At 51.0% G+C, this 13,808-nt stretch overlaps 1 protein-coding gene across 1 annotated transcript; it reads right to left on the bottom strand.

Moving 5' to 3' along the window:
• Positions 1–11: 11 nt before the first annotated feature.
• TMEM161A (transmembrane protein 161A) lies at positions 12–11,919 on the bottom strand. The gene is made up of 12 exons (XM_036849238.1): positions 11,848–11,919; positions 8,905–9,008; positions 8,173–8,253; positions 7,680–7,777; positions 7,411–7,567; positions 6,405–6,556; positions 2,212–2,272; positions 1,972–2,115; positions 1,755–1,868; positions 1,439–1,613; positions 1,221–1,317; positions 12–607 (listed from the first exon to the last, which is right to left on the bottom strand). The coding sequence occupies exons 1-12, from the start codon at positions 11,848–11,850 to the stop codon at positions 354–356; spliced, it is 1,440 nt and encodes a 479-aa protein (XP_036705133.1). The 5' UTR covers positions 11,851–11,919; the 3' UTR covers positions 12–353.
• Positions 11,920–13,808: the final 1,889 nt, after the last annotated feature.

The following is a 13,808-nucleotide window of genomic DNA, read 5'->3' as shown; positions in this document are numbered from 1 at the left end:
AAAATAAATTAATTGAATTAATTTAAAAAAAAAAGTGGCTTGCTCCTTTATTCAGAATAGTGCCCCCTCCCACCCCCATGCCCACCCCCACTGCAGTCAAACTGGGCACATGCAATCTGGGAACAATGGCTGGCCGTGGGACCCTCTGCCTCTGGGCCTGGGGAATCAGTTTCTAGACAGAAGCTCAGGGTCCAAGGCGTGGCCACGGCTCAGGCATGCAGTGAAGGGGACTGGCACAGCGGACGCATCTGGGACTCCCAGGACCACCTTGCACCTGGGGACACAGAGGGGGTGGCCCGCGCCCCGCTGGACCAGGACCAGACCTTGGGGCCGCAGGAGTGTCTGCAGGCGGGCTAGGAGCCCGCCAGATGCTGGTGGAAGTACAGGCCGAAGAGGCTGGAGAGCAGTTGGCAGGTGGCGATCCACCAGATGAGGAAGGCGAGGACGCCGCGGAGGAAGAGTGGCGTGAGCAAGCTGCCCAGGACCCCGGCGATCAGGGCCACTATCTGCTGGGCCTCATCCTCCTCGGGGCCGACTGGGCCATCGCGGGCTGAGGACGGGGTGGGGGACAGCGGGGGGACGGGGCCCAGGCCCCAGGAGTAGCCGCCTGCGAGAGAAAGAGGGTGGAGGGAGGGATGGGTGGAGGCGCAGGCGGAGTTGGCCTCCAGGACCCCCACCCATGCTGACACTCACCCGCCCCGCCCCCATGTCCCTCAGTCCAATCAAGGGTGTCTGCCTAGCACATTCTCCTGAGCTTCACATAACTGGAGAACAAAATTGTCCTCATGCTTGTCACAGGGCCTGGCTGCCACTAGTGTGTTCCTACCTGGGGAACGAAAGGATGTCTGGGAGGGGGGCAGAGTAGGCTCTGAGGCCCCAGGGGTCTATTTTGGACACCTCCCTCTCTTTGTCTTCCCCAGGCCTGGCCAGTATGGCCAGTAGGCTCTGCCTCCTTCCACCGCCTCGGCTACCTCAGGCTCTGCCCGCACCTCAGCTTCGGGCCCCACCCCAGGCTCCGCCTCTGACCTCGCCCCATCTCAGGGCCCTCCAGCCTCTGCCCCGCCCCCTCTGTAGACAGGCCCCGCCCCCGCCTCGCTCAATCTCCGGCCCTCCCCTCCCCTCTCCCACCCAACTACAACTGCAGCCCCTCGTTCCAGGCTCAGCCCCGCCCCGCTCCAACTCCAGACCCCGCCCCCGCCGTCGCCCAGGCGGGTTCTCACCCAGCGTCTTGAGCAGCAGCGTGCAGTTGAGTGTGAGGATGAGCGGACTCAGGTACTGCAGGCTCACGACTGTCACGTAGCAGTACACCCGCACCACCTGGTGGACAGGTAGCAGTGGCTGCAGCAGGGGACCTTCGGGCTCCGGGTAACCCCACGCCTGAGGGACAGGGAACCCCGCCCTGAGGCCCAGGTTCCCTCCCCGCCCCCCGCGCCGGTACCCGCCGTTGGATCTCTCGGGCCTCGATGCGGCCGGCCTCCCGCCGCAGCTGCTCCACTCGAGCCTTGGCCAGGCACAGGTAGGCCTGCAGGTGGGGCCGGGTCACCGCCAGCCGCAGCAGGCACAGTGCCACCAGCATCCAGAGACGCAGCGAGTCGAAGGCCGAGTCGGACAGCCTGCGCCGAGAGGGGCGAGGGGGCTAGTGAGGCTGCCCTCTGCCCCAGGATCCTCTCCCAGGACCCACTCCTCCCTTAGCCTCAGAGACTGGAGTACCCAGAGGGGGCCCCAGCTGCCCTGCCTCCCACTTCCATACGCACAGAGAAAAGGACGTGCTCCCAAAGGGAGCCTGGTGCAGGAAGTCCCGCGCCATGGGCTTGGTCCAGAGCCACAGGACAAACAGGGGGGACAGGAAGCTGGTGTGCAGAAGGAACCTGGGGGCAAGGGCGCAGAGCGGGTAGGCTTGGGCACACACCATCCCCACCGGCCCCTCCCCTAGGCTCCCTAACCCTCCATCCACCTGGTCCCCCACGTAACTGCAGCATGGGCCGGTCTTCCGACATGGTCAGTGCATCATGGTGGGTCTGGGCCAGCCGCAGGCCTGGGAAGGTGAGGAAGGCACCCAGCATGGAGCCCACTGCCGCCAGCCCCACGCGGATGGCCAGCTTGACCAGAGGAAGACTGGGAAAAAGAGAAGGGTCAGGGCCCCGCGGCAGGTCAGCACCCTGCCTGCAGGTCACAGCATGCTGCTGCTCCCCCTCCCTTCCCAGGACTCACGCCCAGTCCCAGCCCTGTGTCTTCAGAAGTGGCTCCAAATTCTGGGTCATACTGGCCAGGCCTGGAGAAGACAAAGAGAGGGAGGTGTCCAAAATAGACCCTTGGGGCCTCAGAGCCTACTCTGCCCCCCTCCCAGACATCCTTTCGTTCCCCAGGTAGGAACACACTAGTGGCAGCCAGGCCCTGTGACAAGCATGAGGACCATTTTGTTCTCCAGTTATGTGAAGCTCAGGAGAATGTGCTAGGCAGACACCCTTGATTGGACTGAGGGACATGGGGGTGGAGGGCACTGAGTCTGAGCTTCCCCGAGGCTGGAGGGTCATGAAGGGCTCCACAGGAGGAAATCAAAGTCCTGGAAAGAATTCTCAGTTCAGGCCCCAACATTTTCCACGGAGTAAAAGCAAATAATATGAGTTCACAACCAAAATCACCAAACACACAAGACAACAAATTACCATAAAGGTGAGTCAGGAGAAAAAAACAAAGGACAAGTTTAGACTGCAAGGCTTCTGTGTGAAATGCCTGAGGAAAATAAAAGTTGGAATCACAGAACAGGTGACATGAGACTACCTCAGAGGACCAGGTGGATTTGCAAAGGAATCAGTTAAGCTCTTCCAAAAGGAAAATATAATTATTGAAGTGATAAGTTGTTAAACAGCATCTTAGAAGGAGCCAGAGAAGGAACTAATGAATTGGATCTGAAGAAATCACTCAGATTCCAACTCAGAAAGACAGGAAGGTGGGAAATGTGATGGACGATTAAGAGATAAAGAGGACAGAATAAGAAGTTCAATATAAGTCAAGTCTGAACCCCAAAGGGAGAGAAGAGAGAATGAAGAAGAGATATTGAAAGGGAATTAATGAGAAGTCTGCAGAATGGATGATACATACAAAGTGTATAAAACCAGATAAATACAAAGAAATCCATACCTAGACACACTGTGGCAAAACTGCAGAATACCAAAAACAAAGAGCTCACAAAGCAGTCAGAAGTTATGACAGATCACCTAAAAGGAAGGACAATTAAGCTGGCAGCCACTGTCAACAGCACAAAAGAAAAGGAACAAATAGAAAGTGAAAATGTAAGATGGTAGAGACAAGGCCAAATATGTCAGAAATCACAATAAATGTAAGTGGATTAAACTTTGAAGTTAAATGATACAGACTATCAGACTTGATGGAAAATATCCAGATAGGGAATTCCCTGGCAGTCCAGTGGTTAGGACTCTGAAATTTCACTGCTGAGGGCGCAGGTTCAATCCCTGGTCATAGAACCAAGATCCCACAAGCCATGCAGCATGGCCAAATTAAAAAATAAAGAAAGAAAATAAAGAAAGAAAATATCTATATCTATATATTTATTATTATTATTTTTTAAAGTAGACATACCTCAACATGAGGTCACTGGAAGGTTGAAAGTAAAGGGATGTCAAAAAGATATAACAAATACTAATCAAAAGAAAGGTAGTATTGTATATTTGAAAGTTGCTAAGCAAGTAGATCTTAAAAGTTCTCATCACAAGAAAAAAAATTGTAACTATGTGCAGTGATGGATGTTAACTAGACTTATTGTGGTGCTCATTTTGCAGTATACACAAATATTGAATCATGTTGTACACCTGAAACTAATATGTCAAGTATATATCAATTTAAAAAGAAAAGAAGGAAGAAGGAAGGGAGGGAGGGAGGGAAGGAGGGAGGAAGAAAGCTGGAAAGGCTATATTAATACCAGACAAACTAGACTAAGATGGAAGTATTATTAGAATCAAAATGGGTCCATACATCATGAAAAAATGGCTGATTTGCCAGGAAGACGTAGCAATTTTAAACTTGTAAACACTTTGTCAATTAGCCTCAAAATACATAAAGAAAACACTGACAGCCCTACCTGGAGAAATCGAGATGTCGAAATCGAAATGGTCTCCCTCTGGGAGAAATCATCCCAGAGGGAGATTAACCTTTTAATGACTGATGCGTCAGAAACAAGAAGTTAGGAAAGATGGGGATTTGACTTTATTGGACACATAGAGGCAGGGAATATATGTTAATCAAGAACACATGGGGGCTTCCCTGGTGGCGCAGTGGTTGAGAATCTGCCTGCCAATGCAAGGGACACGGGTTCGAGCCCTGGTCTGGGAAGATCCCACATGCCGCGGAGCAACTAGGCCCATGAGCCACAATTGCTGAGCCTGTGCGTCTGGAGCCTGTGCTCCGCAACAAGAGAGGCTGCGACAGTGAGAGGCCCGCGCACCGCGATGAAGAGTGGCCCCCACTTGCCGCAACTAGAGAAAGCCCTCGCACAGAAACGAAGACCCAACACAGCCATAAATAAATAAATAAATTAATTAATTAATTAAATGGTGCTAGGAAAACTGGACAGCTACATGCAAAAAAATCAAAGTGCACTACTTTCTCACACCATATACAAAAATAAACTGAAAATGGATTAAAGACTTAAATGTAGGACAAGAAACCACAAAACTCCTAGAAGAAAACATAGGTGGTACATTCTTTGACATTGGTCTTATCAATATTTTTTTGAACATGCATCCTCAGGCAAGGCAAACAAAAGCAAAAATAAACAAATGGGACTACATCAAACTAAAAAGCTTTTGCACAGTGAGGGAAGCTATTAACAAAACAAAAAGGCAGCCTATTGAATGGGAGAGGTGGATTCATGGGTATTTACATTATTTGGCTTTGTAATATATATATATATATTCTTTTATATATATTCATTATATAATTTAAAAATTGAACGGTGAGAAGAATTGGTTATGATAAAGCTCAAGGAGTCAGCAGGACCATGTGGGCCATGGCAAGTATTTTTATCTTTATCAAAAGACCATTAGAGTCTGGTGTCAGGCAGAAAAGTGATCCAAATTATATTTTTAAAAGATCATTCAAGAAGCAGAGAAAGTCAAAAGAAAAATGAGAAACTAAGAAAAAATATTTACAAATCGTATCACACATAAAGGCTAATTTCCTTAATATATAAAGAACTTCTACAAATCAATAAAATGGTCGACATCCCAGTAGAAAACTAGGCAAAAGAACAAAACTTTTCCAGAAGGGCAATAGAAATGACTCTTCAACATATGAAAAGATGCTCAACCTCACTTATATTTTCACCCATCAGATCACCCAAGACAAAAAAGTCTGAGAGAACATATTGGAGAGGATGTGGGGAAATATGCGTGTTCATACATCTCTTTCTGAAGGGCAATTTTGCAACATTATTAAAATTATAAATGCACTTTCTTGCACAGGGTCACAAGCACAAGGCTGATCTTGTACAACATTGTAGTACAACATGGTTTTGTGCAACAACATTTAATAGCGGAAAGACTTAAATGTCCATAAATTGGGACCTGGTTAAATAACCACAGCAAATCCATAAAGTGAAATATTGTATAGCTGTTACAAAATGTAGCATCAAGTTACTATTACTATGTTACTGTAACATACATTTACTGTACATAGCATTTAGGGACAACCTCCAATACTTAATTGAAGTATAGTTCATTTACAGTACAGCAAAGTGATTCAGATAGATAGATATATATAGATATATATAGATATATATATATATATATTCATATGTACATATATTCTTTTTAAGAGTCTTTTCCATTATAGGTTATTACAAGATATTGAATATAGTTCCCTGTGCCATACAGTAGTCCCTGTTGTTTATCTATTTTATCTATAGTAGTGTGTATATGTTAATCCCAAACTCCTAATTTATCTCCCCGATCCCACTTTCCCCTTTGGTAACCATAAGTTTCTTTTCTATGTCTGTGACTCTATTTCTGTTTTGAAATAAGTTCATTTATGTCTGACTTACTTTGCTTAATATGATAATAATATTTATTGTTTCTAAGGGAAAAAGACAAGGCATAGAGACATATACACAACTGTTTTATGTGAATACGGGAATGTGGTGCCCTAGGTTTCCTCTGGGGAGGAGAACCAGCGTAGAAGGATGATTTTCATTCTATATCCTCTTGTACTTTATGAATTTTATACCATTATCTATTTCCTCCCCCAAATTACCCATGGAGACTGCTCGGGCCCCAGGGGTCCCTTCCTTCACCTACTGTGCAGGTGGAAAAGCCACTTAAACCCCGCCTTCGCCAGCTTACATGAGGCAGTGATGGAGGCGGAGACCCCAGGTCCCAGACTGCACATACCTGGCTCCAGGCCCAGCTCAAGGGTCTCCTCCGGCACCACCTGCACCAGCATGGCCAGGAGGAGGAAGAGGAAGGCGAAGGTGAGGCAGACTGAGCGCTCGCCCCCCTCCTCTGCACTGAAGTACAGCCGGGTCACGGTCAGGAACACCTTGCTGGGGGCAGGGCTAAGGAGGCCTCCAGTGCCTGTAGTGACCCCTCCCCCATCCACCCCCCACAACCAGTGACCCCTCCCCCCGACTCCAGATCACAAATATGGAAGTTCAGGCTTGGAGTCCTGGGGAGCAGAGGAGTGAGTTGCTGGGCAAGCCCATGACACGAGGCTCACTGCTGTTCAGGCCTGTGTCATCAGCGAGCGGGCGGTCCTGAGCCAGGCCTCCAGCTTGGCCTCATCACACTGCCGGTGGTCAGTTAGAAATGGCCAACTCTGCCTCTGTCTGTCTGTCTGTCAGGAGGTCAAGTCTCCCTGACCCACTCAGCCTCCTGGCTGAATTCACAGCTCCTGAGTTTCCCGTTCCTCTGAGAGGCTGCAAGAGATACAAGTCTCTATCTCCAATCTGCCCTTCTTTGCAAGCCCATTCCACAAGGACATTGTCTCTGACTTGGGTCCTCAAAGTCACAGTTTTGCCTCTCTGCTCTCTATGCAGCTTCCTAAAAAAATTACAGAAGGGACGTCTCTTTGCCAGCCCCTGCATCTGTTCTGGACTGCTGAGTTGCTTTGACCCAGAGAATGGACAGGGCTGGGGTGGACCGACTTCAGGCAAAGCCTCAGGAGGCCTGCAGTGCCCCCTTTTCCTTCCTGGCCCCTGTGGTGAGGAAGCTTGCTCTAGACTGCTGAAAGGCAAGCCCACTTGGAGCAGATATGAGGCAACCCAGCTGAGCCCCGGCCCAGGAAAACATAAAATAGTGACTGCTTTACACCACTGAGTTTCTGGGGTGACAAGGAGCCTGGGGTCCAGCTTCCACATGCCTCCACCTTCCCCACCTGGGGAGCTAAGAGGAAGGATACATAGAGAAGGCGATGGTGAGCAGGCACCAGAACACAGCGATGTTGGTCTCCTTGGCCGGGCCCAGCACATAGTAGTAGGCCTCTGTGAAGAGGTACACGCCACCCGAGTACACCGCGAAGTCCACAAACCACTGGTACTCCAGGAAGAAGCGCAGGACTGCGGGGAGCATGCAATTGAGCCCCCAGCTTAGCCCGCCCAGGATGCTCCCCCCACCAACCCCACCAGGGTGTGAGCCAAGGGCCAGGGGAGTTGGGGACCCAGCTGTTACCGAGGGCATCAACGGCTGTGAGGGGACAGGTCTCCAGCTGGAAAGGGGTGTCTCGGGGCACGGATAACGGCTTCTCCTCACTATAGCCATTGGCCCACCTGGGAGGAGGGGGGAATGTGTCAGAACAGCACCCTCTATCCTCCCCTCCCCAGGCAGCCATGGCGGTCCACCCCACCCCAGCCTGAGAGGCTCTACCATGTCACCCTCAGAGCACAGGAGGCCTAGGAGGTACCTTCTCCCCCAGCCTGGGTGTCCTCTGAATGCCAGGGTGTGGCCACCACCCACCCATAGGGCTGGCCCAGAGCAAACTTCCAATAAGCATTAGACGCCAACTGGAGGCAACCAGTGAATGACAGTGACCATCTCCTCAGCCTGGGGTGTCCCCAATTCTCCTGTGCCCAGAGCAGTGCCTGGAAGTGGGCAGGGAAGGCCCTGTGCCCTCATGGCCTCCCCTGGAAGGGAGCCACTTACCTAAGGCTGGGGGTTCACTCACCGCTCCTTCCTGCCTCTGGGCCTCTGCTTCCCCGCCAGGGCCCGAAGCTCTTCCTCGGAAGGGTGCTTGTATCGGAAGAGACTGAGGGCAGAGACAGGCAGTCAGGAAAGCTTGGGCATGGGAGGGGGGGACCAAGGCAGTGAACCTTGGGTGCGGGGCGGGGATCAAAGCAGGAACTGTAGTCAGAGGGAAGCCTGGCCCCCCAAAAGCCTGGGACAGGATGGGTAGGGGCCATCCAAAGCCAGGGGAAGGCCGGGGAGGTGGGCTGGGGGGTTGGTTAGCGGAGTGCAGCAGGGGTCCTAGACATCCCAGAATCTGCTGGCTAACTCTCCTGGAGGAACTGCCATGTGAATTGCCCTAGAGAGTTCACAATTTCCACCAGATTCTCAGAAAGGCTCCGAAACCCAAACCGGGACAAAAAAAAGCTTCAGGAAACAGATCTACAGCTAGAGTAGGGATGAAGGGGAGCAGGAGTGGGGGAAGCAGCTGCTCTTCTGAGTGTGGAGATGGTCTGAGCGATGTGTACAATCTGTCAAAATTGATCCAACTGTGTACTTCAAATATTTGCAGATTGTACGTCAATTACATCTCAGCAAAGTTGGGTTTTTTTTTTTTTTTAAACAAAACAAAAAAACCTCGTCTTGCAGGGCTTCAGGCAGGGCTAGGAGAAAAACCAGGGAGGGCGGGGCCTTAGGGGCTCCGCCCACCGCCCGGGGAGGGGGTGTGGCTCACCTGCCATTGCAGAGCAGCCAGCGCGCGAAGGAGCAGTGTGGTGCAAGCCTATGCATGAGGGTGGCAGTGAGCAACGTCACCACCAGCTGCACTCCAAGGACAGCCTGGGGGGAGGAAACGTGAAGGGCAGTGCCAGCCAGAGGATCACAAGCTCACGCCTCGGAACCCCGGCTATTTATAGAGACGCTGGGGCCAGGTGGCGGAGGCAGGGCCACCCTGGCTCAAGCTGCTTCTTGGGGAAAGGTCCTGGGTTGGGCTCAGACCCAACCCTGGGAGCCCCAGCAAAACGCACGTCCCTCCCCACCACCTGGCTGGGGTGTGGGGCGGCGGAGAGCACGTGCTGGAGCAGACACTGGGGCTCGCTTTCCTCCTTGTGCTAAGGATTTAAATCTCCCCAAGCCTCAGTTTCCTCATCTGGAAATGGGGTGCTTCCTATTTTGTTTCGTGTACTCTCACGACCACCTTCTGGACCTACAACGAGCCGAGCACACCCAGTGGAAGCGCTCTTCTCCCACAGTCCCACGGACGCAGTTTTTGTAACTGTGTCTCAGGTGAGCTTGTCCAGGTGGCTCTGTCCCCCAAGTCTTTCCCTTCTTAAATTATCCCTGATAATTGAAGTCACCCTCTCTCCCTCTCCCTCCCTTTGTAATCAACCAAGGAGGAAAGCGGTCTATTTCTGGCCCCACTACCTGTTTAAGGATAAAGACTTACACGTTTGAGTGGGATGACTTTTTTTAATTAGGAATTTTCTTACCAAGTTCTACTAACAAACTTTTAAACAACAATTCATTACACATTTTCATATACTTATTTTAAAACGTTTTAGAAAAAATGTTTTTGGTAATCAGTCTGAAGCTGGGTTTTCCTGCTTGAATGCAGTAAATACCAATTTGCTATCAGTAATTATGTAAAATTAAGTGCTCAGGAGGGCTGTCTGCTAGTACTATGGTATTAACAACTAAAATGAAATAAAGATTACATTCATATTAAAACTAATTATTAAAATTATCCTTTAATCAGGCAAAAATAAGCTAACTTTAACAGGGAAAGCTCTAATGTGATGGCTATCGGGCCTAGCACTGTAATTCAGAATGACTGCTGAGAAATCCATCATTAAAATAAAAGACTAATAGGATATGTTCTCTATGCCGTGACTTGTAAACTGAGACCAGGAACATTTTTTCAATAATGAGGTGGGGTGTCATCTTTCTGGTCTCACTGCTCACCTCCCCCCACCCAAGTGCAGACTGGCTAGCAGGCATTAATGACCCAGAGCACAGTTGGGCCCCTCGAAGCGGCCCCGCCCTTCCTCCCAGGACCCCTCCTCCACTCCTTCCTGGAAACCCAGCACCTCCCAGCAGCTGCTCCCCAGAGCCTCCCTGGCTCTCCAGACACCTCTCCCTTGTGACCCATCATCCCCTGGCAGAACCTCTCTGCCGAGCTCGCAGACCATGCCTCCTCCAGGCCCTTCCCTGGAGGCCCCAGCACCGACCCATCACTCCCGTGGACACGGCTTTCGGCTCCTCCAGGCGGCCCAGGCCCTTCCCAGTCTCATAGTAAACGTCCAACTCCACTCCTCAGCCCGCAAGGCCAGGCGGACCCAGCTCAGGACCAACGCGCCTCACTGCCCGGCTCTCTCCCCCGGCGTCCTCTGCGCCCAACCATTCGGGTCTCAGAGACCCTTCCAGACCCCGGGGCTCTCCATCGCTGACCCCATTACCCTCGGACACCTCCCAGGGAGGAGACCCATGGTTCAAACTGCGATCCCAGCACTTGGAGAGGAAGGACGTTACAAAGGAAGGAGAGGGGGAGAGAGGAAGGAAGAAGAAGAGGGAGGAAGGATGAAGAAGGAAGAGAAGGGAAGGAGGGAAGACATGCATCCCTCCACCTAAGGCTCCCGAGGTCCATCCAGGGATGTTTCGCACCGCCCGCCCCCAGCAGCCTCCAGTCTTAGGGTCCACGCTCTGCAGATCTCCAAAGATCTCTGAAGCATCCCATCAGCCCATGTCCCTCCTCAGCTCAAAGCTCTTTCCTGGATCTGTGATCCCAGAATCCTGCTAAGTAACATCAATGCGACTTTCCTCTATCCCGTTTCCGAGAGCCCTTCCCCTCACCTCCCACAGCGTCCCGCACCCTGGAACGACATCCAATTTCATCAACCCCTTCCATCAATGCTCTTACTTCAGACCCACCTCCAACGCCCCTCCTCGGGGTCACCCCCCACCCCAAGCAAGGTCAGGCCGCCTTCCTGGCCCCTCCATCCTGTCTCTCCCTCTGTCCAGTCCTAGGGGCTGGTGGGTCTCCGCCCTCGCCCAGCACCCGCCTGACCCACAGGGGCCAGGCTAAGCTTGAAGAATAAACTCAATGGGTTGGACCCAGAACCACGCGAGACCTGAGGGTTCCAACTGTGCCGTCTCCAATTCTGGGACCCTCCCCCGCTCTGAGCCCACCCAGATCCCCTCCGCATGGCCCCCTCCTCTCAGGATTCTCCCTAGTCCTTCGGCACACGCCACACCCGTAGGGAGCCCCGATGGACCCTGTCGGCGCGGCCCCCACGCTCCCGCAGGACACCATCCCCAGAGTGGGCCCCAGGGGGACCCCAGATCTCCCTCACGGGGCTCCGAAGGTGTTCAGATCCCCAGTACCCTCCACGGGACGACACCCTCAGCAGAACCCCAGGCCCCTAGAGGGCCCCCCAGGGACTTGTCCGAAGCCCAGAACGCTCAAGGCCTTCCAGTTCCCTTGTACAACCCCCCACCCCCTCATAGGTCCCGCAGTAAGACCCTGACCTCAGAGAGGGAAACACGGCCCTCAGCGCGATCCCAAATCCCTCAGAGACCTCAGTGCCCACAAAGGGATCCCGGTCTCCTCGGTGTCTCCCTGGATCCCCCTCGGCGGAACCCCTAGCCCCTCAGGGCCCCCCATGCTGAGTTGCCGGCTTACCATGTTGCCTGCTGGAGCGCTGTGCCGGGACCCATGGGCCTGGAGCTCGGAGCACAGCTTGAACTCGACCAATCAAAACCCGAGTTTGGTCTGACAAGCAGCCCATCCAACCAATCGTCAGGCTTGAAGCCGGGGGGCAAATCAGGAGGACAAGGAGTCTCTCGCATTGCATGCCGGAAGTTGTAGTTCAAAGTTGCTCAACGAGCTCCGACCGGGGTCTCCTCACCTGCACCTATTTCGCACGTTTGAGTGGAATACACTTATTCATCCAATCACTGTCTCCCGCTGGGGAGTTCTGAGCGTGGAACTCCCCCGATCAAGAATATTTGGTGGGGGCTTCCCTCGTGGTGCAGTGGTTAAGAATCCGCCTGCATACTCGGGTTCGAGCCCTGGTCCAGGAAAATCCCACAAGCAGCGGAGCAACTGAGCCCGAGCGCCACAGCTATTGAGCCTGTGCTCTAGAGTCCCCGAGCCACAACTACTGAAGCCCGCGGGCCTAGAGCCCGTGGTCCACAAGAGAAGACACCGCAATGAGAAGCCCGTGCACTGCAACAAAGAGTAGCCCCCTCTCGCCACAACTAGAGAAAGCCCACGCACAGCAAGGAAGACCCAAGGCAGCCAAAAATAAATAAATTAAAAATAAATTAAAAAAGAAGAACATTCGGTGGCCCCCAATGACTAGATTCCAATTGCTCAGACTGAATTCAGACCCCTCTGCCTGACAGCTAGCCACAGGTCATGCTTTCTGATATCTCCAGGCCTCTGTAAATGCCATCTTCCATCTTGGGGTGGCTCCTTCCTCCCCCACTGCCCCCTTTTTTTTCACCTGGCAAAAGCCTTATTTATCTCTATCAGCCAGAACCCTGGTTGCAAACAAACAAACAAACAAACAAAAAAGTCGAACTTAAATGGGTTCCAGCAAAAAAGGGAAAAATTTAGCTCACGTAACAGAAAACTCCAAAAGCATTGTCAGCTTCAGGCGTGGCTAGATCAAGGACTAAATGTCAGCCTCAGGAATCTGATGTTTTCTGTTTCAAGGCTTAGAGGAAAAGGCTTTGAGCCCAAGTTTTGCAGCTCTGTTTCTATGGATAAGTATAAGTATGTTTGCCTGAGTGTGGACATATTATGTGGGTGTGACTGTCTGAGGGTCTTTATGAGGGCTGTGAGTGGATCATGTTTAGTTTTTTTTTTTTTTTTTTAAGGAATAACAATTTTTAATATTGGTTCATTAATTGTCACAAGTGTACCATATTGATGCAAGGTGTTAATAATATGTGAAACTGGGTGTGGGGTATATGGGAACTCTCTGTACTATGTTCACAGTTTTTCTGTAAATCTAAAATTGTTCTAAATTAAACAGTTTATTTAAACAAAAGCCTAGATTGTGTATAATTTTTTCCAGCGTTATTGAGATACAGTTGGCATATAGCATTGTGTAAGTTTAAACGTGATGTTGTGATACACACATATTACAAAATGATTACCACCATAGGATTGGTTAACACCTCCATCACCTAATTATCTTTTTTGTGTGTGTGGTGAGAACATTTAATACTACTGTCTTAGCAACTTTTAAGTATAACAAGGAAAATGAAAGCAGGGGACTTCACAGTGAATAAATTATATTTTGGGGACTATGTCTCATTACTGCTGTCATCTTTGATCATTTATCTGACAGACATCCCCATGGTAAATTTACTAGTTTTCCCTTTGTAATGAATAGTTACCTTGTGGACAGGTGCTTCTTGACCAAATATCTTGTTTCTCATTATACCTTAAACCTCTAATTTTAGCATCTATTGATGATTTTTTTAAATTAATTAATTTATTTATTTTTGGCTGTGTTGGGTCTTCGTTGTTGAGTGCGGGTTTTCTCTAGTTGTGGCTTGCGGGCTCCAGAGCACAGGCTCAGTAGTTGTGGCGCACAGGCTTAGTTGCTTCGCGGCATGTGGGATCTTCCC

Source organism: Balaenoptera musculus, chromosome 3 (genome assembly GCF_009873245.2).
Source record: "Balaenoptera musculus isolate JJ_BM4_2016_0621 chromosome 3, mBalMus1.pri.v3, whole genome shotgun sequence".
Taxonomy (NCBI): domain Eukaryota; kingdom Metazoa; phylum Chordata; class Mammalia; order Artiodactyla; family Balaenopteridae; genus Balaenoptera; species Balaenoptera musculus.
The sequence above is the reverse complement of the archived record's forward strand: the minus strand, read 5'-3'. Positions and strand labels throughout refer to the sequence as shown.